The 26,576-nt window shown below is 36.2% G+C and overlaps 1 protein-coding gene across 2 annotated transcripts in view; it reads right to left on the reverse strand.

Annotated features, from left to right (window-relative positions):
- Dthd1 (death domain containing 1) overlaps window positions 1-26,576 on the reverse strand; it is a 78,970-nt gene that overhangs the window by 16,040 nt on the left and 36,354 nt on the right. Inside the window, exons 8-9 of one of the 2 annotated variants that reach the window (XM_074042491.1) lie at window positions 8,769-8,826; window positions 4,297-4,523 (exon numbers count right to left, since the gene is read on the reverse strand). In XM_074042491.1, the coding sequence (XP_073898592.1) occupies window positions 4,297-4,523; window positions 8,769-8,826 (285 nt within the window). Of the gene's footprint in view, window positions 1-1,676; window positions 4,524-8,768; window positions 8,827-26,576 lie in introns of those variants that run through there. The other variant, XM_074042492.1, reaches the window with a different exon arrangement.

The following is a 26,576-nucleotide window of genomic DNA, read 5'->3' on the forward strand; positions in this document are numbered from 1 at the left end:
ATTTTCACCTTACTCAATATTTCCCTCCTCATCTGCATGTCTGCCCTTCTCACTTCAAGGAGCCTGACTTTCCACATGGGAAAGTCAGTACAGCTGTAGTACAGCTGAGGACATCTCACTGAGAACTTTCTGAGCAAGCCATCAGACAGCAGTACACTTCTTGGAAACATTAGGAGCAGTTGGAGAATTTAAGTCGGAGCCATTTGGACTTGTAAATTTCTAAATTTCCCTTAGCTTAGTCTGCCTGGTTTATCTCATTCCCCCACTTCAAGCTAAAAGTTGATTAAAATAGTGGTTTTTGCCACCCTAACCTTTTCCCCCCACTGTCATGTGCAGACCTCTGGGGAAAGATTCATACTTGCTAGGGCTGCTTTGAGTTCAGGGATGTTGAATGGCTGGAATTTCATGAGCTGGTTTAAGGAAAATTTTTAAAATTTTTTAAAAATCTCAGCAATATCTACTAAAAAGTGGGTTAGAAAAATAGAACTTTATCTACAAAAATTTTTTGAAATTTTGAAAACTGAATTGTGATGTTCTCAAAGCCTGCCTACCAAACTTAAAATATTTCTAACTTAAAATACTTTAGAAGATACAATGTGATTTTATGGATGTGTTTTTTTTTTTTTTCTTTTTTTGGTGCTTTTTAAAAATTTTATTGTTTTTACATTTACTCACATGTGTATACATTGTTTGGGCTGCCTCCCCACCACGCACACCCCAACCCTCCCTTCCACTTCTGGGCAGAACCTGTTCTGCCCTCTTGTTCTCTGGTTTTGTTGAAGAGAAACATAAGAGATAATAAGAAGGACATAGCATTTTTGCTAGTTTAAGATAAAGATAGCTATAGAGAGATTCCTAGCATTGCTTCCATGCACATGTGTATTACAACCCACATTGGTTTATCTCTACCAGACCTCTTCACTCCTTCCTGGTCACCTTCCCATAGTGGCCTCTGCCAGTTTAAGATTCACTCTTCTACAGTGAGCACACCAACCACATTCAAGTCCTAGGTTTCCTTCCCTTTCCCTATTATTCTCATACGTGTTCTCCCCTCAGTGTGTGATCCATGTCCATTGCATTTGTTTTAGGTCTATAATCTGAATATAAGGGAGAACATGCAATTTTTGGTCTTCTGACCCTGGCTAACTTCACTTAAGATGATGTTCTCCAGCTCCATCCATTTACTTGTGAATGACAAAATTTCATTCTTCTTTGTAGCTAAATAAAATTCCATTGTGTATAAATACTACATTTTCTTAATCCATTCACTGGTAGTGGGGCATCTTGACTGTTTCCATAGCTTGGCTATTGTGAATAACGCTGCAATAAACATAGGAGTTCAGGTGCCTTTGTAATAACCTGAGTCGCATTTCTTCAAGTATATCCCTAGGAATGGTATTGCTGAATCATATGGCAGATCTATGTTTAGTTTTTTAAGAAGCCTCCATATTGTTTTCCAAAGTGGTTGTACTAGCTTACATTCCCACCAGCAGTGTATGAGGGTTCCTATTTTCCCAAATCCTTCCAACATTTGTGGTTGGCAGTGTTCTTGATGACAGCCATTCTAACAGGAGTGAGGCAGAATCTTAGTGTGGTTTTGATTTGCATTTTATGGATGTGTTTTTAAGCTACATAAAGCATAGCCAATTACTCTAATCAAGAATTTACACTCTAAATATAGTGAAGTTTTTAATCAAGATGTGACTGTGATTCAATACCATACATTTTGTTAGTTTGAGTTACAAATGTTTGAACTACTCCATTTACAAAACTGTGTGCTTTATAGTTAGCTGAGTGATGATGGTAATGAGTTTTCATTAGTGAAATTGGTGTGACACTACACACAAATTGTCACTAAATGGTAGATCATTTGTGTCCCTCTCTGGTATAAAACAAGCAACTCAGTAATTATTTCCAAGGCTTAATTTCTAAGTTGTCCTGAATATACAAGAATAAATTAATTACGGCAAACTATCATTCCACTCTAAGGTATGTACCTGAAAGAAATGAATGTATATATGTTTGCTAAAAGGTATGAAAAGACTGCTCATAACAGCACTGTTTATGAAATCCCAGAAGTGGAATCTATTCAAATGTCAATCTACAGTATAGCAGGTATGTAATTTTTTAGCAATGCATATAATGAATATTATGCAATAATGAGAATGAACAAACTATGGCCATACATAACAATGTGGATGAATTTCAACAGCACAAATTGGAATAAAAACACTCAAACAAAAAGACTACCTACTGCATCATTCTATTTTAAACATTTTTTAAAATGGGTAATTCTAAAAATAATTATGATATGCCTCTGTGTACACATATATGTGAATAAAAAAGTGATACCTGTTGAAACTATTCCAGGACTGGGGGGAGAGGATAAAGGAGAATGGCGGAAAGAGTGAATTCAAATACAACATATTTGAAATATTGTAAGAACTTTTGTAAATATCACAATGTACTCCACTAAGACTACATCTCTGAGTGGGGGGAGGCTATGTATGTGAAAAAGTGTGCTTGCGTGTGAAAGGTTGGGAGCAAGGTACTTAAGAGTGGTGTGTTATAATAGCATATGCATGCAGGCACATGTGAGTCTGAAATGAATGGCAAGCATGTGTATTTGAGGGTCTTTTTTGAGGTGTACAAAGGGGATGTGTGTGTGTTCGCATGTATATGGGGAGCTTGAGGAAGTGTATGCCAGTATAAAGGGGATGAGCAAATGGACAGCGTGTACATGGAGATTTATGCATATTAGTGTGTGTATTCATGAGCACATGTGAATATATTTACATACATCTGTGCATATAGAAATAAAAATATTTCTTTCTTAGATAAAAGAAAAACTGGAAGAAAATACAACAAAATGCTCATAATAATAATCTCCAGTAGCAGAAAATGGGCAAATGAAATTTTCTTTTCTTTTCCTAATCAGAAAAACAACGAATATTTAGTCTGTTTTCTTTATTCCAAGAACACATGGAAATACATATAACCCTTTCGGTGGCATGGAAAAAATACAAATCTTGATTAAGAAACTGTTTTTCCTTACGAATACATTTGGAAATTAGATCTCCCTTTTTTAATGTCTAACCAGATAGATACCCAAGTCCCTGACTAGTCTGTAGAAGAAAATTTTGTCTTTAAATTTGAGAGCCATCCAAACACTTACTTTGTGGGGGAAAGATGTAGTTCAATGGTGGAGCACTTGCTTGGCATGTGCAAGTCCTTGGGTTTAATCGCCAACACCAGAAATAAGTTTAAAAAATTCTTGAAGTTTTCATATAATTTCAGGATATTCATTAACTGAAAGTAACCACTACTGATGCTTGCAAGTCAAGGCCATGCTGGCTTTGCATTAATGAATCACTGAAACTAATGCAGTGTTCCATTTTTATCAAACTGCAAGGGAGCAAAAGTGCTTTAGGTTTTCCAAACACTCAATGCTTATAATCATCAGTAGACAGAAGGGATTTAGGGATTTGGCTTTTAATGTTGAGCATATAGGGCTGAATGATGTGATAAGGCTAAACTAGTTTAAAAGCACTTTTTTTAAGTAAGTGAAAGAGGCTCTGAATTATCTCACTTACGCTTCATTTTCTCTGCACTGCTCCATTTCACTAATAATAAAATATCTAAATTCTCTGATTCCTAGCTACATTTTTGTAAAAGTTTGTGATAGCAAATGGCTGAAGCATTTTTTCTTATTTTTAATTTATTTTAAGGTTTTCTGTTTCCTTAAGGTGGTCTACCACAAACATCAGCCCAATTTATTTGTATTGTTAACCTGTAAGCCCCATGACGTGTATGGCTACTGTAAATTTTTGCAGGTAACAATTTTTCAAAAGGTGTTTCTGTATGTCATATATTTCCTTCACGCTTAGACAGCAGCCTGGTCTGTTAAAATGGAAACAGGGCAAATTCCACTGCAAATGCTCTTACTTTGGCTGCTTACTTTGGCTACAAGGGCAGGCGCTCTTGGTTGCCAGAACACATGTTCCTCAACTATGAACTATGGAACCCCTCTGACAACCCAGAAGGCCTTCTGTTGTCAGCGTTTCTCCTTTGTTTTAATTGACTTATCAGCACAACTATAAAATAGACTCACTTCAAACTATCTTACTGGAAAATTTGACAGAAACACTCTTTAAAACCCAGGAGCCATTTTCTGGGACAAAAGAAAGAGTGACCCGGTTTCTACTACATCTCCGTATCAAACTACGGCTGGGACTCGGTGAACACTTTATTTTCCCACTTGAACCTGAGCTCTTCTGCAAGATCACTCCTGCCCACCTTGCGGAGATGCCGAGCCAGGAGGCGAAGTTTGTCTGTGGAAGTTGGGAGCGATCTTTTCCAGAAGCAAAGAAGTTCCTGGATCTGTTCTGTGAGATCAGCTGGGTGCTTGAGTTTGATGAGCTGCACGGTGCTGCGGCGCAGAGGCAGGGACGCGGTGAGGGCCTCAGCACCTTCTTCTGAGAGCTCCTCTGCCAGCCAGTGGAGCAAGTTATCCCAGAGGGCCTCTGTAGCACACATGGAACACCCAGCGTTAGGATCCTTGCCCGGGGATGTGCTGATCTAACCCTCCACATCCGCTCACAGGAAATCTACCAGCTCTCTGGCTTGGCCTCTGAGCAGCAGAGAACTATGGGACCACCCAGGTAGAGAGTTAAGAGCCTTTGAATCCCTGCCATTTCTGAGGTCATTGTTTGAGGGTGCCAGCTACTGCAGGATTAGAGATGCTTCTCAGATTTTAATGTCCCTGAGAACTAGCAAGGCTGGTTAAAATGGTTTTTAGGTTCTGCCCACACAGTCTAATTGAGCAGCACTAAGGTAGGGACAACATTTAACATTTTTAACAAGTTCCCAGAAGGTGCTGATACTGGGGTCCCCAAACATCCTGTGTCAAAGGATATTGTGTAAATTCCAAAAATTATTTCTCTTTATGAGTACTAATGTGATGCATAAATTTTGCTAACAGCTAGATGATCACACACATACTCACACACACAAACACCAAGATCACTACCGGAAAAGCATGTCTATGGAAGAGGCTTTACATCAGCGTTTCTGTTGGGCCTGTGCACCATTTAGATCAGCAAACATCTCCTCTGAATATGTTCTGCATTCTCAGCATGGCCCTCTACCTAGCCTGAGACTCTGTCTATGTCATAAACCCATGATTCCATTTTCCTGTTGTTGGCTTCACTGTCTAATTCAGGACAGTGGCCTTGCTCTCTCTCCCCTTCCTTATACCAGCCCATCCTGTGCCACAGTCACTTACTCGCACTCTTATGCTCAGCCCTGCATCAGTTTCTCTGGTCTGTGTGAGCCAAGAATTCTGCCTCTTCCTATTACTCAATTAGTCCTTCTTGAACCTACTCACAAAAATTACACCCTGATTTTACTCTACAAAGTTACTTTCTGTAAAGATTTCTAACAAACGTTCTCCTCCCATCATACAATGTATTCATTTTGATGTCTATGTTTCTGGGTTGGCTTTCCTCAACTCATCCATGCCTCACATCTCCTGCCATCAGCAGGCAGCTTCATCAGCAACCCTGTTGGTAACCATCCACACTCTGACCACATGGTCCCTTTGTGTTGTGAAGTCCAATTACCTGTCTTGTGAGACTCCAAATGAATTACAAACTGACTCAGGCTTGATCCAATCCTCCTGTTTCATAAGCCAGAATTTTCCTGCCTCCATTGCCTCAGTTTCTCAATAGTACTGCTGACATCTACCTCTTAAAACATCCACAGCTTCTATTCCTTTGCTCTTGGCACAGTACACTTTAATACAGCAATTCCTTTGACAAGCCCAGGGAGTCGGTCTTTAATCCAACTTAAAATATGTTGCCCTCATTAGCTTTGTTTTCAATTTGTCTACCTCAATTCTGCTCTTTTAACACTGTATTAGACTACTTGGGCTGCCCAAAGTTACAAAAATATTTTGAATGTGACCAAAAAACATGATGCTTTTTTATACCATTTAAGCCCTTAGTATTTTACAATTCCATTTAAAAATTATTTTTCTAAATTAAATTTTTTTCTACAGCAAAACACCCAATCTTTCTCTCATTGTGTCTCACTCAACAAACGTGTGTTTCTTCTATTTTACCAAAGCCATTTTCCCTGAGTTGGGTTTGCATATGTTTGTTTGGTTTTTGGTGTTTTTGTTTTATTTGTTGTTTCATTTTGTTTATTTGAGACAGGGTCTTACTATGTAGCCCAGACTGGCCTCTGACTTGCAATCCTCCTGCCTTAGCCTCCTGAGTACAGGAGTTATTGGTGTGAAACACCATGCCTGGCTTTTCTTGTAACCTGGTTTTCATTTCAAAATCACATTCTTAACACTTGCCTAGCAAATGTGAGGCCCTGAGTTCAAACCTCAGTGCCACCAAAAGAAAGAATTTTCTCTCAGTAATTGAGCTGGAAGAGTGGCTCAAGTGGTAGAGCTCCTGCCTAGCAAAATCACGTTCTTACAGAATCACCATCCTCCATGTTTGCTAGATCCCTACAAGCATGCTTGGGTCTCTCTCAACTCACTATTTACATCCTTGCATTATGGTCTCCATGCTCTCTTTAAAACTCTACTTAAATCTCTTCAGGGAACTCTTATTACTTGCAGCAATTGAGGCTTCACCTGCATCTTCTCTGACTTCTACAAAACATTTTGTTTCTTGTCTTGCTGTCCTCTTCCCTCTATCCTTTGGTAGACTTTCTTCCTCCTGCTGATGCTGGATTACTCCTTCCTGTCTCAGGCCTCTTCTCTTTCTTACCTTCCCCTTCAATAAATTGATCATCTCTTACTTGACCATCTCCTCTGTGTGAATTACCACACATCTACTACATCTTCATCTTTGGCTTTGTTTTCCTAAGTTCTATCATAATATTTGCAATATTCCTGCTCTCATTACCTCTATCAGGGTATAGTATAGTTAAAACAAGTACCATATTTCTAAAATTAAAATCAACTTTCTCTTTTCCATCTTTCCATCTGATCTGCCTTCACCCTATTCACTTTCTCCATTAATGTGATCACTCAGATGATAAACTAAAGCATGTGAAATTAACGTGAATTTCTCAAATCTTATTCCTTATCCTCTGGAATGAAATGGTACTTACTGGTCCCAACTCTAAACATCACAAATTGTTCTTCTACTCTCTAGCCATAATTCTGAATCATGTCTACTATACTTTGGATCTTGAACGTCCTCCAAAAGCCCATGTCCACCAGTCTTGGCAATATAGGGAGGTGGTACAACCTTAAGAAGGTGGGTCCTGATGGGAGGAAATTAGGTCATTGGGGAGCATGTCCTTGAAGGACATTTGAACCTTTGTCTTCCTTTGTTTGTTTGTTTCTCTTTTTTATTTCCTGGCTGCCATGAGATGAACAGGTCTCCTCTGCATGGGTTTCCACCATGATGTAGTGTACTGCCATAAATTCAAAGCAAAAAGGCCAAGTGACCATGAACTGAAACCTCTGAAACTATGATTATCTCTAGTATTTTGTCCCAGTGATAGAAAGCTGACTTCCACATGTCCTACTATACCTTTGCTAGAGTATTTCAGGAACCAGGGTTCTAATCCATATCCTTGCTATCAGTTTTGGCCTTCTGCACAACTAATAGAAAATTGAGTCAAATGTGACCTCATCAGTGCCTGTCAATAAACCTCTTGAAATGTCTTTTCTGTTGTAGGAGCTTCTTAAACTATCATTTAAAACTTTTAATAGCTTTATCTCACTCAAAATATCTAAACTTCTCTACCATTATCCTTCCTGTAGCAGCTTTGATGACATTTAACAACTGATAACTTCCTAGTACACATAAGAAGGGTCAATAAGCCCTTGCACTCTGGTGAGGGTTGATAATTATAGTAATTTTGCTTTTATTTGAATGTCAAGTTCTTCAAAAGTTAGCATTACTAAACTCTCTGAGTGTTCATATATTGATGCTGTTTTTTCTATATCACCTGCTCTCTCTTTAAAAACAGTTGCATGGTCTCTGAGAGGATGCATAAAACTAAAGTTTATTCCTGTCTTATTCCCAATGGAGTTCAGTAAAGTCTGCACATTTTTGCATATATCTATAAGAACAACCTCTGATTGGGAATCTGTGCCATCCTTAGTAGGCTTGATAAAATCTGCTCCACGTAAAGAGCAGTAAGCTGTTCCACTAGTAGCTGTTAATATCACACAATATATTAAGTCCTTAAATAGAATTAAGTTGTTAAATCCTACCCCAAAATCTGTATTATTGGGATATACATACTTATTATGTATATAGTTACTAATTATGCATAAACACAACTAAATATTAAATGTTTTCTTTGTGGTTTCATATGCATATACTCCTCTATTTCAAATCTATTGAGGTCACATATTGGTTTGTCCCGAACCCACTTAATTTTACAACCTAAACGTCAAGATTTACAACCTAAAAGTCAATATTTCAGAACAAACTGTGCCATCTATTTATCAAACTAAGAAACTACTTATTATTTGAGTAAGATAATACTTAGAACTTACTTAAGAAAAGTTCATGTTTCCTATAGATTTCAGTACAAATTTAATTACACACAAATTTGAGAATGCTATTCTGGTTTATATGTGCATGAATTCCCAAAGAAAATCCATTTATTAGACTGATAAACAATGATAATTAAAAAGGCACTTTCTCCATTTTTTAAATAAAAGAATTCACACATATAAAAGTGTAAGAGGAAAAAAGTACTATAATGAGAATAAAACAAATATTCCTTACCTAGAGGATCTGTAGAAATTCTTTTGGTACTCTGTGGACGACTGATTAATTTTTCATGCTATTGGGAAGAAAGGAAAGAGGAAGCAGAAGAAATCATTCATTGGTGAGCAGTCTACAAACAATTCTGCATCTGAACCTCACCCCTATTTGGAAGAAGCACTGAATTTCATAACTTGCAAAATTACATAGTGTGTTTGTGCATACCTGCTTAGCAATTGTTTTGCTAAGATAAGGCAAGGTATATTAACCCAAAATTTTCAGCAAATTTAAATTCAAGAATGCATTTTATTGCAGCACTCACATGTACCTGGAACGACATTTCCCAAATAAAATTTAAAACTATTCCAACCAACGTAACACAGAGCACACTACCTCTATGCCAAAATCATGATGTTTTGTAAAATCCCTTAGGGGTCAGGCACTGTGCCTCAAGAAAAAAAAAAAAAAACAAACAAAACAAAAAAACAAAAAGAAAACTGCGCCTCAACATTTAGACCAGAGATTGGTCTAATAATTTGCATGAATTAATAAGTAAATGATGTGTACACAGATACTAAAAAGAAGTCATTGAGTGTTATATTTTTCTAGAACTAGTATTTTATCAAGAAGCAACCAAGCCAGAGGTGATGGCTCACACCTGTAATCTTAGCTACTCAAGAGGCAGAGATGGGGAGGATTGCAGTTCAAGGTCAGCTAGAACAAACTGTTTGCAAGACCCCATCTCAACTAATAAAAGTTGGGCTTGGTATCATGTACCTGTCATCCTAGCTACACGGGAAGTGTAAAAGGAGGATTGCTGTCAAGACTGGCCTGGGCATAAACACAAGACCCTATAAAAAAAATAGGAAAAAGGACTGGAGGCATGGCTTAAATGGTAGAGCACCTGCTTAGCAAGTGTAAGACCCTGCGTTCAAAACCCAGTACTGCTCCCACTCCCCTAAATAAAAAAGTAGTAGTCACATATATAGTCATTACTTATCTGCAGTGCCTGCAGAACAGTTTGTTCTCAGTTAACGTGGGGTAGTGAAAAAAGTACAGAATATAAGGTAAGAACATGAGTTTTAATACCTATTTCATGGTTAATTAGCAGTGTTATTGTGGAGAATTTATCTGTTTAATGACTCTGAACTAAATTTATTAAAACCCATCTCCCAAAAACTTTCACACAAATATTCATAGCAACTTTATTTGTAATAATGCAAAACTAGAAGCAACAAAAACATTCTTCAGTAAGTGAACGGTACATCTAAACTAATCAGTGATAAAAAAAAAAAAAGGTCAAATACTTGCAACAATGTCTAGCCACATCTTCTAGAGGGCATTGTGCTGACTACAAAGTCCTAGTCTCAAAAGGTTACATATTCTGATTTCTTTTGCATAACATTCTTGAAGTTACAGAATTGTAAAGATGCAGAACAGATCATTAGTGTTTGCCACTACTTAGCAATGGGGGAGGTGACTACAAAGAGGGAGCACAAAAGAGACCTTTGTGGTGATGGACCAGGCATACATTCTACCACTAAGCTACAACTCCAGCTCCAAAATATTTTTTAAAAGCCTACTTCACAGGATTGATACAATGACGATATAAGTACTGTAGTACTGCGGCACACTGGTTCTTAGTGAGCAATTGATTTAAGTAAGTTGAACCTGAATATCATATTTTGTGATCATCCTTTTTTCAAAGACTACATAAATATGGAAGCACATAAAATTTCCATTAAGTTTTCATGGGAAGGAGTTAAGAAACCCAGTATAAGTTCAATAAGCAGTGCTATAGTAAAATATATAAGGATATAGTATATCTATAATATATATAATAAGATTTTACTGTTAGTAAATTATACCATATAGTAATATACAGTATATATAATATATTCAGTATAAATATAATACATATCAAAATAATCTTTTCACCACTCCAAGACTGAATCATGATTATCTTAGCTCTCCCTGTTAGGCTAAATTCTGTGAGGACCAACAAGGTATCTTATCCTCATGTGTGTATTCTTCACCATGATTGAGATATTATTGTATAAATAGTGATAAAATGTTTAATTTATATAACAATAACCTCTCTCAACTTAAATGATATAACCCCTTCAATTCCTGCCATGTTTTCAAGGTATCTGTTAAATACTACCTCATTTATCAACTACGCTTGTTCCTAGTTTCTTCTTTTGGAATTTATGTGTTATTACCCAAATTATCTATCAACTTACTATTATATTGTTATTAATATCATTCCTATATGCTTGTTTTCCACCCCCAGTTAGGCTTTCATTGATTCATTATGCTATCTGTATCTTATCTTAATATCACGACTTATGTCTGCCATGTGGTAACCACATCACACCCTTATAAATGCTTAAAACCATGGGGCTCTCTAGACAATCAACATGCTTTTATGGTCTGAAGTTTTAGCTGGGCACCGGGGCTGCTCAGCAACACCTTCATGTATTCATGAAGAATTCATCTGTTTCTAATCTTGACCACTCTTTACTAGATCTGTATTTCACACCTGCTTACCCTCTTCAGAAAGAGATTTTATCTTCTACTCATTGAATAATAAAGCAGAGTTTATCAATAATTACTGTTTCTCATAATGAATCTTTTTTTCTTTTCTTTCCTTTTTTTACTGTGCTGGGTGAGCTGCATCATGAAATTTACAAAAGTTCTTATAATGTATCAAATATATCATTGTTTGAATTCACCCCCTTAGCCATTCTCACAATGAATCTTAAGGAAAAGGCAAAAAAGGAAGCTTATGCATTGATTCAATTGGTATCAGATAAAGTCACATTTATGACAATCAAACCAGGTAGTTCTCATGCTCAGATGTGGAGACCACAAATAGAAAAACATACCAAGTAGGATTTATATGAATTATCCACTGGCATTCCTGTAAATGTATCCCAGAGAATAGATGGAAGAATTAAAGGAATACCTTTTTCCAAAATGTGATGAAGATTTCTTTTTTTGTATGTGTAATGAAGATTTCTAATGTTATTTCAGTACAACTGTAAACTTCAGATTGTTTCATACTTATTTGATACCACAGGGATGTAGTGATCATAACATTAATTTCTATTAAATAATTTCATCAATTACCTCACAAGGTGTCACCCAGATGACCTAGCTCTGGTGCTCAATGTGTGGTCACTACAAGTTCATATTACTGTTGCCCCACCACTAATCTTCTGGATCCTGCCAAGAGTAATAATGTTTTCATCACTCTATATGGAGTACTTGGACTCATACCTCTCTCCAAGTGAAGCAGTTCTCCATGAGTGGCTAGCCTATGTGCAGGTGTTTGTGGTGATGCTGGTATAAACACACCACCATGGTTCTAGCCACATAAAAAGGTAGTACATACAGTTATGGATGGTACAGAATACTTCACAGTGGTAATAAATACCATTGGTTTATGTACTACATGGTACTTTTTAATTGATTCATAAAATTTATAGATATTTATAGGTTGCAATATGATGATTTGATATATGTACATATTGTGTAATGATCAAATTAGAGCAATTAGCATTTACATCTGCTCTAACAGCTATCATTTCTATGAGTTGGGAGCATTCCAACATTTTTCTCCCAGTTATTATGATAAATTGCTATAGGCTATGGTTATCTTACTGTTTTAGAGACACTAGAACTAATTCCCCTTATTAAACTGACTTTGGTAACCATTATAACAAGGGAGGGAGCTAGAAAAATGTTTTATAATGAAATAAAATGAAATGACCAAGGTCAGCACGTAACGGGTACTTTGTAGAAGTCATTGTTTTTATGACACAAATTTTGGGAGAGTTAGAATGCTATTTTTGCCTACAGAAAAGCTTTCTACAGTCCTAAAACTACAGTAGGTAAGATTACTGTCCAAAAATCCATCTGTATTTAAAGCTAATCACATAAGCAAAGCTTTAGGTAGAGCAAGATATGATTGAATGTTACTCTGGCAAGTAGCCACTGGGACAGCACTCCTCCCTGTGGTCTCTCAGCACCCAGTGCTGGACTCATCTACTCTGACATGCTAGGCTCTAACAAGGCTTTCCCCTGGAAAAAGCTCACTATTTCAATGTTGCCTAGGATTCACCCTCATTGTTCTGTGCTTTCAGGGAGCTTAGGATGGTGCAGGCACTAATTAGGTTAACATCACTTCAAAAACATGTAAGTGAAAGCAAGAGGGAAAACAATGCAGTGGAAACAAGCGCATTGTGGACTGGATTTAGGGTTGGTGACATTGCTTGGTGACATTATGTCACCATTGTACCCTCCCAGCCTAAATGAGTGAACATGGATCAAGGGAGCACAGCAAAAATAATGGAGCAAAATTCCTCCAGGGCCACCACAATAACAATAAAACCTAGGAACAAGGGGAAAATATAAACCACTCCTGCTATTTAAGGTGGTAAGAGAAAATGAAATAGAATGATAACGTTGAATTCTAAAGCAATAGCCTACTTTATTATACCTTGGGTAGTCAACAATTTCAAAAGCATTCACAGTAATCCTATTGCCATTTAACAGACATAGAAAAAAAATGGTAAAATCTGTCCTCTTTAATTTCTACTGCTTTCCAATCTTAAGAGTCTCTACTTCAGAACCTATTTTTGTGTTATATAATATACTAAGGACTTTATGACACATTTAGCACCATTTTTTTATTCTTTTATTTGATCATTTCTACATTTACTTACATATGTATACATTGTTTGTGCCACCTGCCACCTGCCCCCTCCCCCACCCTCACACTCCTCCACCCTACCCTCCAATCCCCCAGACTCCAGACAGAACCTGTTTTGCCCTCTTGTTCTCTGATTTTGTTGAAGAGAAAATGAGATAATGAGATAGACATAGCATTTTTGCTAGTTTGAGATAAAGATAGCTATGCAGAGAGATTCCTAGCCTTGTTTCCAAGTATATTCCAAGTGTAATTCCACTTGTATATTACAACCACATTGGTTCATCTCAAACAGACCTCTGCATTACTTTCTGGTTCCCTTCCCATAGTGGCCTCTGCCAGTTTAAGATTAATATATTCACTCCTCTACAGTGGGCACATCAAATACATTGAAGTTTTAGGTTTCCTTCCCTTTCCCTATTCCTCCTGTGTGCATTCTTCCCTTAGTGTGTGACCCATGTCCAATAATATTACTGCATTTGTTTTGGATTTCTAATCTTCATATGAGGGAGAACATGTGATTTTTGGCCTTCAGAGTGACCCTAACTTCACTTCAGATGATGTTCTCCAGCTCCATCCATTTATTTACGAATGACAAAATTTTATTCTTCTTTGTATCTGAGTAAAATTCCATTGTGTATAAATACCATATTTTCTTGATCCATTTGTTGATAGTGGGGCATCTTGGCTGTTTCCATATCTTAGCTATTATAAATAGTGCTGCAATAAACATGGGTGTGCATGTGCCTTTGTAATAACCTGAGTCACATTCCTTTGGTTATATCCCTAAGAATGGGAATTGCTGGATCATATGGCAGATTTATGTTTAGTTTTTTAAGAAGCCTCCATATTGTTTTACAAAGTGGTTGTAGTTGCTTATATTCCCACCAGCAGTGTATGAGGGTTCTTTTTTCCCCACATCCTTGCCAACATTTGTTGTTCGTGGTGTTCTTGATGATAGCTATTCTAACAGGAGTGAGGTGGAGTCGTAGTGTGGTTGTGATTTGCATTTTCTTTATGGCCAGGGATGGTGAGCATTTTTTCATGTGTTTCTTGGCCATTTGGATTTCTTTCTTTGAAAAAGTTCTGTTTATTTCAGTTGCCCACTTCTTTATTGGTTCATTAATTTTGGGGGAGTTCAGTTTTTTGAGCTCTCTGTATACTCTGGTTATCAGTCCTTTGTATAATGTATAGCTAGCAAATATTTTCTCCCACTCTCTGAGTGGTCTCTTCAATTTATAGACCATTTCTCTTGTTGTGCAGAAGCTTTTAAATTCCATATAGTCCCATTTGTCTATACTTTCTCTTAGTTGCTGGGCTGCTGGAGTTCTACTGAGGAAGTCCTTGCCTATACCTATTGTTTCCAGAGTATTCTCTGCTCTTTTGTGTCTAACTGCAAGGTTTCTGGTTGATATTAAGGTCCTTAAACCACTTTGAGTTGATACTAGTACAGGGTGACAGGCATGGATCTAGTTTCACTCTTCTGCAGAGAGATAGCCACTTTGCCCAGCAATATTTGTTGAAGAGGCTGTCTTTTCTCCATCATATGTTTTTGGTGCCTTTGTCAAAAATAAGGTGGGCATAGCTGTGTGGATTCATATCCAGGTCCTCTATTCTGTTCCACTGGTCTTCATATCTGTTTTTGTGTCAGTACCATCTGTTTTTATTGCTATGGCTCTGTAGTATAGTTTGAAGTCAAGTATTGTGATACTTTTAGCATTGTTCTTTTTGCTGAGTACTGTCTTGGCTATTTGTGGTCTTTTGTGTTTCCAAATGAACTTTAGGGTAGAATTTTCAACCTCTGTGATGAATGTCATTGGGATTTTGATGGGAATTCTGCTGAACATGTAGATTGCTTCTGATAGTAGACATTTTTACTATGTTGTTTTTGCCAATTCATGAGCATGGGAGATCTTTCCATCTTTCATAGTCTTCCTCAATCTATTTCTTCAGTGGTTTGTAGTTCTCCTTGAAGAGGTCATTTATGTCCTTCATTTACTCCTACGTATTTGAATTTTTTTGAGGCTATAGTAAATAGAATTGTTTTCCTTTGTTTTCTCGATTTGTTCATTGTTGGTGTATAGAGAGGCTACTGATTTTAAGTTGATTTTGCATTGTATCCTGCTACATTACTGAAGCTGTTTATGGTATCTAGGAGTTTTGGGGTGGGTTTTTTTGGGGGTCTTTGAGGTATAGGATTATGTCATCTACAAATAGAGATACTTTAACTATTTCTTTATCTATTTGTATTCCTTTTATTTCTTCTTCTTGCCTTATTGATCTGGCTAGAAATTCCAGGGCTGTGTTGAATAGAAGTGGGGAAAGTGTGTGCATCCTTGTCTCATTCTTGATGTTAGGGGAAATGGTTTCAGTTTTTCCCCATTAAGTATGATGTTTGCTATAGGTTTGTCAGATATAGCCCTTATAATGTTGAAGTAAATTTCTTCTATTTCTAGTTTTCTTAGAACTTTTACCATGAAGTGGTGTTGAATCTTATCAAAGTCTTTTTCTGCATCTTTTGAGATGATTATATGGTTTTTGTCTTTGCTTCTATTAATGTGCTATATTATATTTATTGATTTGTATATCCCTGCATCTCTTGGATGCAGCCAACTTGGTTGTGGTGATTGACCTTTCTGATTTGTTGTTGGATTCAGTCTGCCATTATTTAATTGAGGATTTTTGCATAAATGTTCATTAAGGAGATTGGTCTGTAGTTCTCCTTTTTGGATGTGTCTTTGTCTGGTTTTGTGTGAGTGTAATACTGGCTTCATAGAATGAGATAAGCAGTCTTCCTTTTCTATTTCATGGAAAAGTTTAAGGAGTGTTCATATTAATTCTTCTTTAAAGGATTTGTAGAATTCAGCAGAGAAACAGTCAGGTCCTAGTCTTTTCGTTTCAGAACATGTTTTTGTGTTGTGTAATATACTAAGGACTTTATGACATTTTAGCACCATTTAACATGGATGTTGCATAAACAGCATTATAACTATCAAGAGTTTTATGCAACCATCAACAACAAAACATGCCATGCTGTTGTTATTTTTTTTTTAATCATTTACCTTAGGGCATGCACTTATACATGAAGAAACTCTCACAGGTAATTATTTTAATATCTTGTAGCAATGACTCCTTCATCCATCCCTACCCCATACTCCTCCCACCTTCACACACATACATACAATGGATAGTTCTAGTAAATATCTAATTTGTTTTGTAATTAGAACACATAAAGGTAAAAGTGATATGACTAGCAATAGACTATGAAAGTACATAAAATTACATTTCTTTGTATCTTTAGCATGGATTTTTACCACAAGCTTTTAAGGTACCATAAGTAAGTCCTGGCTTTCACTGCTTACTCTAGTCTGTATTTTTTTTTTTATAAAGGCCTCTTTAAGTAATAGTTGTCATTTACTACATTTAAGTGCATTTATTGCATCATAATCATAACTGTATTCTCAGTTTTATAATACCTGACTCATAAAGAGTTGTTAATAGTTTTCCATTGTAAACAAGCTATATAGACTATCCATCAAAGAAGTATCCTGGTACAAAATGTAGTGCTCCAGTAAGTTTTGATGTAGCTATAGGTTCAACATAACTGCCAATCAAATAAGAGCTTCAGTGGTGAGTGTGAACATATATGTGATGACATTATTTCATTTCAAAGGAATAACAATGGCTTGATGTATTATCATCCCCACTTCACAGATGTAACTTCTCCAAGGTAACATCGCTAGGATTTGGCAAAACTAGTCATGAAACTTAGATCTATTTAAAGTCCTGACTTAATAAAATAAATCATACTGCTTCCAGATAGCAATGTCAGCTACTATTTTAATAATTACTATTTATTAGGGATTACTCTAAAAGTATATTAAATAATCTTGACAGTATAATACAGTTTTGTGTGTATATGTGTCCCTTGATGAGGTAGTTAGTATACCTATTTTACAAATTAGATAACAGTTTAAGAGAAATAAAATAATTTGACCAAAAAACACACACACTAAGTGATAGCCACAACATTTAAGCTGCTATCTGTAAAGATGCAGATTCCTTATTTATAACTATAAGTTAAAACCTATATGTAAAATGGTTATGATGTGTAACTTCCCATTCACCTACTCCAACATTCTTGCACTATATCACCATTTACATATATCAACTTTACCTCTCTGGACTTGGAGATATTATTAGCTTTAGGTGAAAATCTAACCTCTTAGTCCCACTATTCACTCATTTGTGACCTTGAGTATTCTTTTTATTCTCCAGTTTTCTCACTTGAAAAACAAGAAGAACAGTACCTGCTTCACAGTGTCTTTGAAAGGAGGCATTGAATTATATCACACAACTTAGAGCAGGGCATATATAAAATAAGTGCTCAAAGTATTAACAATTATTGCTAAATATTTTTTCTTTAAAATTACTATTTGTTGCTACATCATACAATTTTAAAAGAAATTTCACTTGCATAAACACAAAGAAACACCAAAACTATATAAAACAATAGTGTTACTAAATTCTGTTGCCACCTAAGAATGTTGAAGCTGGGAGCAATTCTCTGTTATAAAAGGAGTTTTGCAAATATGAGAGGAATATGAAAACATGTTAGCACTGACTTGAGCTCTCCTCACAAGGTCAGAGAAAGAATTAAAAAGAGAACAACTCTCTCACCTTGTGAAGCTATTTTTATTTAAAACTAAAATATGTTTTGCCCCCCCAAAATAAATTAAGCACCTGTAATTCCAAAATTTGTGAAAAAGCACTATAACCAAGCATCCTTTTTTTATTTTCAGGAAATGATATCATTCTACAAACATATACAGAAAGTATTTTTGCTATTTAAAACATTTTAAGGGCATCTGAGTATAAGTTACCAAGAAAAAATCCAGGAATATGGACTCACAACTTGTGCCAGAGAAAGCCAGAGCCTTGTCCTGTTAAAGGGATGGCTATTACATATATTCTGAAAGTAAAGTGAGAGCTTATATCACTATTGAATAGAACAGGAAAACTTATCAGGCTGTTTAGAAGCAGTTGAGCATTCAAAACTAAGAGGCCTGAGGAAGCCTGCTTTAATTCCAGAGCTGAAAATTTCCAGGTAAACAGAGAAGTCACCATGCAAGGCTCTATTCCAAACCTCAGTTTCAACAAAAGATACAACCACCTTTCCCAACTGGTTCATTGAAAGATCTGGATTTTCCAAACACCCTGAAGGGGTAAAGGATATGAAAGGCAACATGACATAGTGGTAAAAGAGACAGGCATAAAGTACACAAGGACTTGTCTGGCTTGAAAAACAGGAGATGATAACAAAAGAGGAATGACTTTGCAGTCTACCACAGCTCCTGTGAAGTCCTGCAGGCTGAGGCAAGCATCTAAACTCTTCTCTTGAGCTCTCTAACTGGGAAACAGGGGTGTTGGGCTCTCCTCCACAGTGTGCACAAAGGTAGATTGAAATAATGCCAGTAAAGGATGTGGGATATATACATACAAACAAAATACAATGGTTAGATGTTATTAGACCTTTTTTAAAACAAATCAACTGCAAAAGAAAAAGAAATTGAGTACTTGAATGTAGGACATAGGCTGGGTAGTAGATGGTATGAAGAAGTAGTAATTGTTCATAGGAGGTAGCAATGGTTTTGTGGTCTTTTTTTTTTTTTTTGCCCTTACATTTTAGAAATGTATCCAGAAGTATTTATTTATAGATAAAATGATATTCTATCTATGATTTGCTTTAAAATACTCCAGAAAAAAGAAACAAGGCTCTCAGGTGAAACAGTCATGGTAGAAAATGATGGCAGATGGGTCCATGTAAGTTCACTGCATATTTAGTGCATTTTTGTGTGCATTTAAGTACATACATACACAAACAAATTTTTTTTTTAGTTTTGTGCTGGGGAGTATATTGTGGCATTTGTAAAAGTTCTTACAATATATCAAATATATTATATCCCCCCATCATTCTTCTTTATCTTCCTTCCCCCTATTGCTGAAATAGTTTCAACAAGTCTCATTTTTCCATTTAAAAATATTTTTAAATAAAAAATTAAAAGACACCAGTGATAGTCAATATCCTATTGTTGTCATAAGGACATTCTTATAACTGCAGAGTGTGGAACTTCCTGAAGGCCTATGCAAAGAAGTTTGACCTCACAATGAAAGGAAGTGCCTTCACGTGGCGAAGTCTGAAGGACAGCATGAACCCATAGAGAAGTAAGATTACTGTGGAGCAAAGTAAGAACAGAGTTCAGAGCAAGAAGTGCTGACATAGAGTAGTCTCACGTGGAGTTAAAGCTAGCAGTTAGGTTTGAAAAATGAAAGTAGGATGTCACCCCAGCAATCATGGAAGCAATGTAGATCCATGTCTTTGTTTAGTTCAGGTTTTTCTTTGTTTTAAACCTATGCATAGTTTTATGCAGCTTACTTTATGATTCCTTCATCATTATTTTTCTTCTTGGAAAATATTTCTTTTTTGAAGCTTCAATCTGATTATGTTTTGTAAGATGAGGAGATTAATACATCTCTCATTCCTTGGGGAACCCAGGCACAAAAAGAGACACCGTAGGCCCCTGGTAACCAAATGGATCAAATCAAGAAAACACACACACAAAAAAAAAATCTAAGAAGCTGGAACAGAGAGAGGGAAGTGTGACCAGTGATGGCTGCAGAAATAAAGAGAGTGAAATCCAGAAAATAAATGTGGAAGGAATATGAAGGTAGTCAAGAACAGTTACAGAATAGAAAAATCTGATTTTTAATCAGTTTCTCTGGTTTCATTTATTATCTAGGCAGTAGATACCACATGAGCTACAATGAGAATGAAATGACAATGTACACAAGTCACTTCAAACATACAAGCACTCCACAAATGTTGACTAATGTTAAAATTTTGTTTGAAATTCTAAGTAATTACAGCAATAGCAGATGCTTTGGACCCATAAATGCAGCTATGTGGAAGGTGCTATTAATTTTTAAAACAGCTCAAGTAATCAAATAGATATTCTAAACACTGTTAGAACTTGCATTAGCGCCAACATCTTTTCTTTACAGTTCCTCTTCTAGATTATACTCCCTACAGGTTTTGTCAATCCAGAAGAATTGTCAAGGTGACTCTAAGCATAATTCTTTATAGAATATTCTACAAATTTTCTTTGTATTTTCTGATTTTGTATTTTGTTTTATCTTTGGCTTATAGTTAGGAATAGCCTTTCTGACACAAAGAGTGAGATGAAAGTCATCAGAAAGGCCTTGACATGTACAAACATCTTTCTCCTAGGCCTTGCCCCAATGTAAGAAATTCCCACAATAGCCATTCCTTTCAAGACATGAAAGGCTCCTCATATAATCATTAGCTAAGAAGCAGCTTTTGTCAGTTATAAAGACTCCACATTCAATTTCTTTATCAATTTCACTAGCAGGCACCCACTTATTCACTAAACAGTTTAACAAAACATTATGGAATGCATACAAGGAGAAGAGGTTACAAAAGTGAATGAGCTATGCTTCTAGCCCTAAGGAACTCAGTTATAATGGGAGACAGGATAGTGTCAGAAGATTTGATAGTTTCTTGGCTATTGTTTTGCCTGGGCTGGCCTCAAACCACTATTCTCCCCATCTTTACCTTTGGAGTAGCTGGGATTACAGATCAGGGCCACTGAGCCTGGCTTCTATTCTACTCACCATCCTTACTTCCATGATCTTATATCGAGCTATCACTGTCTCTTCCTTGGACTATTTAATTAAATCTTCAATTTATGTTGCAAAGCTAGTCTCTTTGTAATTTTTTCTCATAGACTGTCATAGTGATACTGCAACATATTCTTCTGGTGAAAATTCTCCATGGCTTGTCATTACTTATAAGATGAAAAAATAAACTATAGACTAGCTGCCTACTTCTCCATCCTCAATTACAGCCATACCCATTCAAAGAATTCCAGTAGGCTAGTGATTTGTTTGTTTACTCATATGCTAAGGGTTTCTGGCTTGAATATCTGACATGTGTTCTCTATGTTATAAAATCAATCCCATCTTTTTGATGAGTTTTGATAAAGGATCCCACTTATAATAATTGCACACATTTGATTGACCTAAACAAGGCATTTGAAGTCCTCCATAATCTTTCCTCTACTTATTTTCAATATGACTTTTCCAAATCCTCCACTCCAGCCACACAGGCATATTCATTACGCTTTCTTGACATCCACCTTATGCTCTTCCACTTTGAAGTTTCTGCTCATGCCATTCTCTTATGTGGAACTCACTGTCTCTTTTTTTCTTCCTATCTAGTTCCTAAACATCCATCTTTATCTGTGAAGCATGTCCCCTTCTCTGAAAGACCCTAGCAGCAACCATCTTAGCTACTCACTGATAATTAATCACCAGTTCCTATCTTTGGATCCTGCTGCATTATATATTTCATTATCACTGATCTCTTGAATTATTTTATATCTTTTAAAGTATTTATGTTGATTTCCTGATCTGAATTTTAAAAGCTAAGAACCTCATTTTCATTACTATTATATTTTCAACCCTTACAAAATATTTCATATATATGAGGTACTTAATTAGTGTTTGCTAATTAGTGTGTTGACTGATACAGCTACAAAAAGAAAAAGATAAATAGTTAGAGCATTCATAAATATTTGAATTGATAAATATCATTTTTATTTATTAAATTCTATGATTTTAAGAGTCTAAGTGCAAGTATATCAATCCCTTTCTAATTATTAAGTTATCCCAGAAAGGCAAGAATATATGTATTTCCTTTTGAAAAGAATTATTGAAAGCCACATGACAACATAGAGCTCAATTTCTGGTTCAATTTTTCTGCCTTCTGAACAGATAAAACCATCCCTTTGATGGACAGATGTTGAGTTAGGAAGAAGGAAGAAGAGGAGAAAGAGAGAAGCAGGAAGGAAGGAATAAGGAAGAGGGAGGAGAGAGGAAAAAGAAAAGGGGAAAGATGAAGGTGAAGGAGACAGGTGATGGAGGAGGAAAAATATCTCTTCTGATTCAACTGGTGGGAAAAGCATTTTCAAGAAAAAAGACCATAGGATCTTGATTCTGACTGAACCAACTTTGTTCATCTTTTTCTCATGTTTTGTTTGCTGACATGATCACAACTGTCATTCTCTGAAGGTCATTCTGATGGCTTATAGGACAGATAGATTTTAATTATGGGCCTTGTCAAGGAAAAAGGAAGGAGAATAGGTGAGAAAGAGTGAGAAAGTTTTGAAAAATATTTACAGGTTAAAAATGCAAGATAATATCTCCACTTAGCAAGATTCTAGTGACACTCTTCTTTAATTAATTAGGGTGGGGCATGAAGCAATAGATACGATACTGGAATTATCTCTAGTGTGGAAAGCTTAACACTAAATTACAAAAAAACTTTAAATAGCCATAAATTCACTATTTCCACAAAAACAGCAACATCAAACAAAACAAAACATACTCGATTTCTCTTAGAAGGCTTAAAAAATCCATACGATTTTTTTAAATCTGTTTTCCTAATAGCAAGGCACAGGCTAATGAATTCCATTTTACTTTTGAACACTAATATACTTTTGCAAAATTATTGCAGCTGAAAAGTCTAAATACAGACAGATCTGTGGCTTAAAAATATTTTATACCTCTAAATCGTCTTGTTTATTTAGTCAAGATTACTTTAGTATTTCATGTTGTTTGGGAGAAAAAATTAATCATTCTTAGAAGGGCAGGGAAATAGTAACAAAAACCAAAGACATGAGAAAGTGGTGATTCTGACAAACTGACTTGCACTGGAATCTGAATACTTCCTCTCTTTGACACAGCACATTATTTAATGTGGTGAAAAAGCAAGTGTTGAAGCAGTATCATTATTTACTAGAAATGACATGTCATCGGTTCAGTTTTTAAAAAAGGAAGTTCAGGCTGAGCAAAACTTGGGTCAAAAGATGACTGACGTAAATCTGTACTTTAGGTATTACTGGGAAACTTCAGCCTAGGATAGACTCCAGCCATCAGATCTGGAGCCCTTCCTTCCTCTTCAAAGCAAAATCTCCAAGCAGGAGGAAAGGTAAAAGGCAATGAGAACGCAAGCTGTCACAAAGAGCCAAATGTCAGACAGTCAGCTATCCGATTTCAAAAGCACGTTCACACATAAGCCTTCTTCTCACTTCCTTCCACCTAAAAATCTGTGAGAGTTGGTTTTTTTGAAACTTTCTTTCTTCCAAAGTACAAATAGGCAGTATGAACCTACTTTCTTGAACATTTGTGAAGGGAAACAGTCTGAAGCACAACTTAGAAATGATTTAAAGGCAAACTGTTGTTCTTTGAAGTCATTTATTTTCAAATGTATCATTAATGTGACCAATCGGGAATTTCAGAAGAGCATGTTTACTGTGAACTATCACAGCCCAGAAGTTACCTCACTGGTCATTATACCTCAAAACACCCATCACCAATTCCGTCCATCCTCTGATGTTAATTTCTTTCCTTCTTTGGCATGTATCACTTTCTTCCTCACATTTTTGGTATTTAAAAAGCAAACTCAATTTATGAACTCATTCATTCATTCAACAGACATTTACTAAACATTCAGCATATGCCAGGCACCATTCTAGATACTTGTGATCTGATCAGAGAATGAAGGGAATAGAACAAAATTCTCTGCCTTCATGGAGCATATGTTCTGCTTGCGGGGTAGAAAGTGTTCCTATAATAAACATAATTTGTGAGAAAATGTATGTTAGAAGGTATCAATACTTTGGAGGAAAACAAAGTCAGGGTAGCATCCAGAGTATCAGGTTTAAGGAAGTAAATTGCACATTAAATAAACTCAGGGTAGGCCTTGGAGAAATGGTGAACTTTCAGCAAAGAATTGAAGGAGGTAAAGGTGTTGGGCATGCAGGTGTCATAAAAAAGTCGTTTCAGGCCAGGGTAATCACTAACACAAAGATCTAAAGCAGAAGAATGTGTGGCACATTCCAGGAGCAGAAACAAAGTGACTGAGGTTAGATCTGAATGAGTGAGAAGGAGAGGGAAGGAGAGAAAGCCCTAGGGTCAGAGGGGACCACACTCACATAGAGACTGTTGAAGTAGCCCCCCCTTTACCTGTGGTGTTGTTTTCTGTGGGTTCAGTTACTCAAGATCAATTATAGTCTAAAAATATTAAACGGGAATTTCCAGAAGTCAACAATTCATGTCTTCAGTAACTTTTATTATTATTTATCATTGTTTTATGTCATTATTAGTTATGGTTATTAATATCTTACCATGCCCAGTTTATATAATCTTTTTCATAGCTATGTATAGGGAAAAAAGTCATACACATAGGATTGATACTGTCCATGGTTTTAGGCATCCACTGTGGGTCTTGGAATGCAGACCCTGTGGATAAGTGGGGACTATAGTCTGAGTGAAACTGGAATAACTATAGGGTTTGAAGCAGGGGCATGTGAGTTGTTTGATGGATGGCTTTAAGGATAACTACCTTCTGAGTAGAAGTCAGACTACAGAGAGATGAGGGAGTGATATACCTGCACCACTGTATTCGGGCCCTTGGGATGCAATAAGTGTTGACTGAATCAATGCAAGAATGAATGAAATATGGAAATATGAAGGAAATGGGACATAGAGATCCTCACAAGCAAGAAGTAAAAAGTATCTTAATATCTTTTGGGAATTAGGCATAGAATATTAACATTACACTTTATATTTGTGTGTAATGCGTGTGTCTATATATACTTTGCATAGTAAATATTTATTCCTATAACTCACAATATCTTTGAAATATTTGTTCCTCAAGTTTTCTTAGTTTTCAGCATAAAGATACAAGACCTGTAAACTATCTCACCAGCTCTCCAGACCCATCCCAAGTTAAACAGATTGCTCTGCTTTAAAGTGAAAGTTAAATCCAAGTCTCTCCTTCAAGTAGAATTATTTAGGAAAAAAGAGTTTGAACTGAATTTACTCTAAGTAACATTTAACATTTTCATATCCCTTCCTATTTACTGAAAAATTAAAGAACGGTATTTATGAAAAATTAAGCAATAGCACTTATACTTCAAAACTATTTACTGTTTATCTTTTGTGTGTAAACAACTTTCAATTTTGACAAATACCTTCCCTTAATCTGCTACATGGATAAATGCATGAGTATTGCTGTGTTCATTCATAGCAAGCTACATATTAGGCTACTTGCATTTCCTGAAAAACAGCACATTATTACACTGCTCAGCTGAGGTGGAATTTTTCAATTCTGAGCTTTATAGAAGTCTGTTCTCACAAAAAGAAAGGTCATGGTTTCATTTCTCATTTACGTATGCTAGTTATAAAACAGAAGAAGAGTTTCCTCACCCACAGATTCTTTCTCAACCCTGAGGAATTTCTTTGTGGAGGCTTTGGGCATGAGAAGGGCTCAGAGTATGAACCTGGAAAGCCCTGTGCAAACCAAACTGGGAGAGAAGGAAAGTACAGATGGGCACATTGGCAGTTGATTCGTCTACGAAAAGGAGCAGATGTTTTAAATGTCCTGTCTTTAAACAAGGCAATGTAGTTTCAAGATTATCAGTTGCAAGGCCGTATAATTTTAAGGCTTGCAGAAATTTCCTCATTCATGTGGTCATTCAAACTATCCCTCAAGCACGTACTATCTGCGTGGCACTGCAATGCCAAGTTGAGCACTGTCTGTGCTCAGCTAGGGAAAAAACACCCTTAAGGAGTGATTTGTTCTGGATGAGACTAATGTAAAAAAGGGAAAAGGAAAGAAAAGGGAAATTTACTCTCTTAAGTTAAAAACATAGAAATAAATTAAGTACATAGACACACAAAATATCTGTGGCATTAAATTTTTATGGGGAGGGGTCACTAGGAAGACTCTCAGGCAAGTCAACAAGCAAGTGATTATAATTAAGTATAGTAACTACAATGATTGTTACTACAATGAGGAAGTATGGAATGCTCTGGATATACACAAGAAGTCAATGAAGACTGCTTCCTGGGAGAGTTCACACTTAGGCATAAATGTAAAAAATGGCCAGTAGGAATTATCCAAGCAAGCCAATGGGAAGTGTTGTGCTAGAGTCAGAGTAGAGAAAATCCTATGAAAAGTCATTGGCAAT

The sequence above is a fragment of the Castor canadensis genome, chromosome 9 (assembly GCF_047511655.1).
Source record: "Castor canadensis chromosome 9, mCasCan1.hap1v2, whole genome shotgun sequence".
NCBI lineage: Eukaryota > Metazoa > Chordata > Mammalia > Rodentia > Castoridae > Castor > Castor canadensis.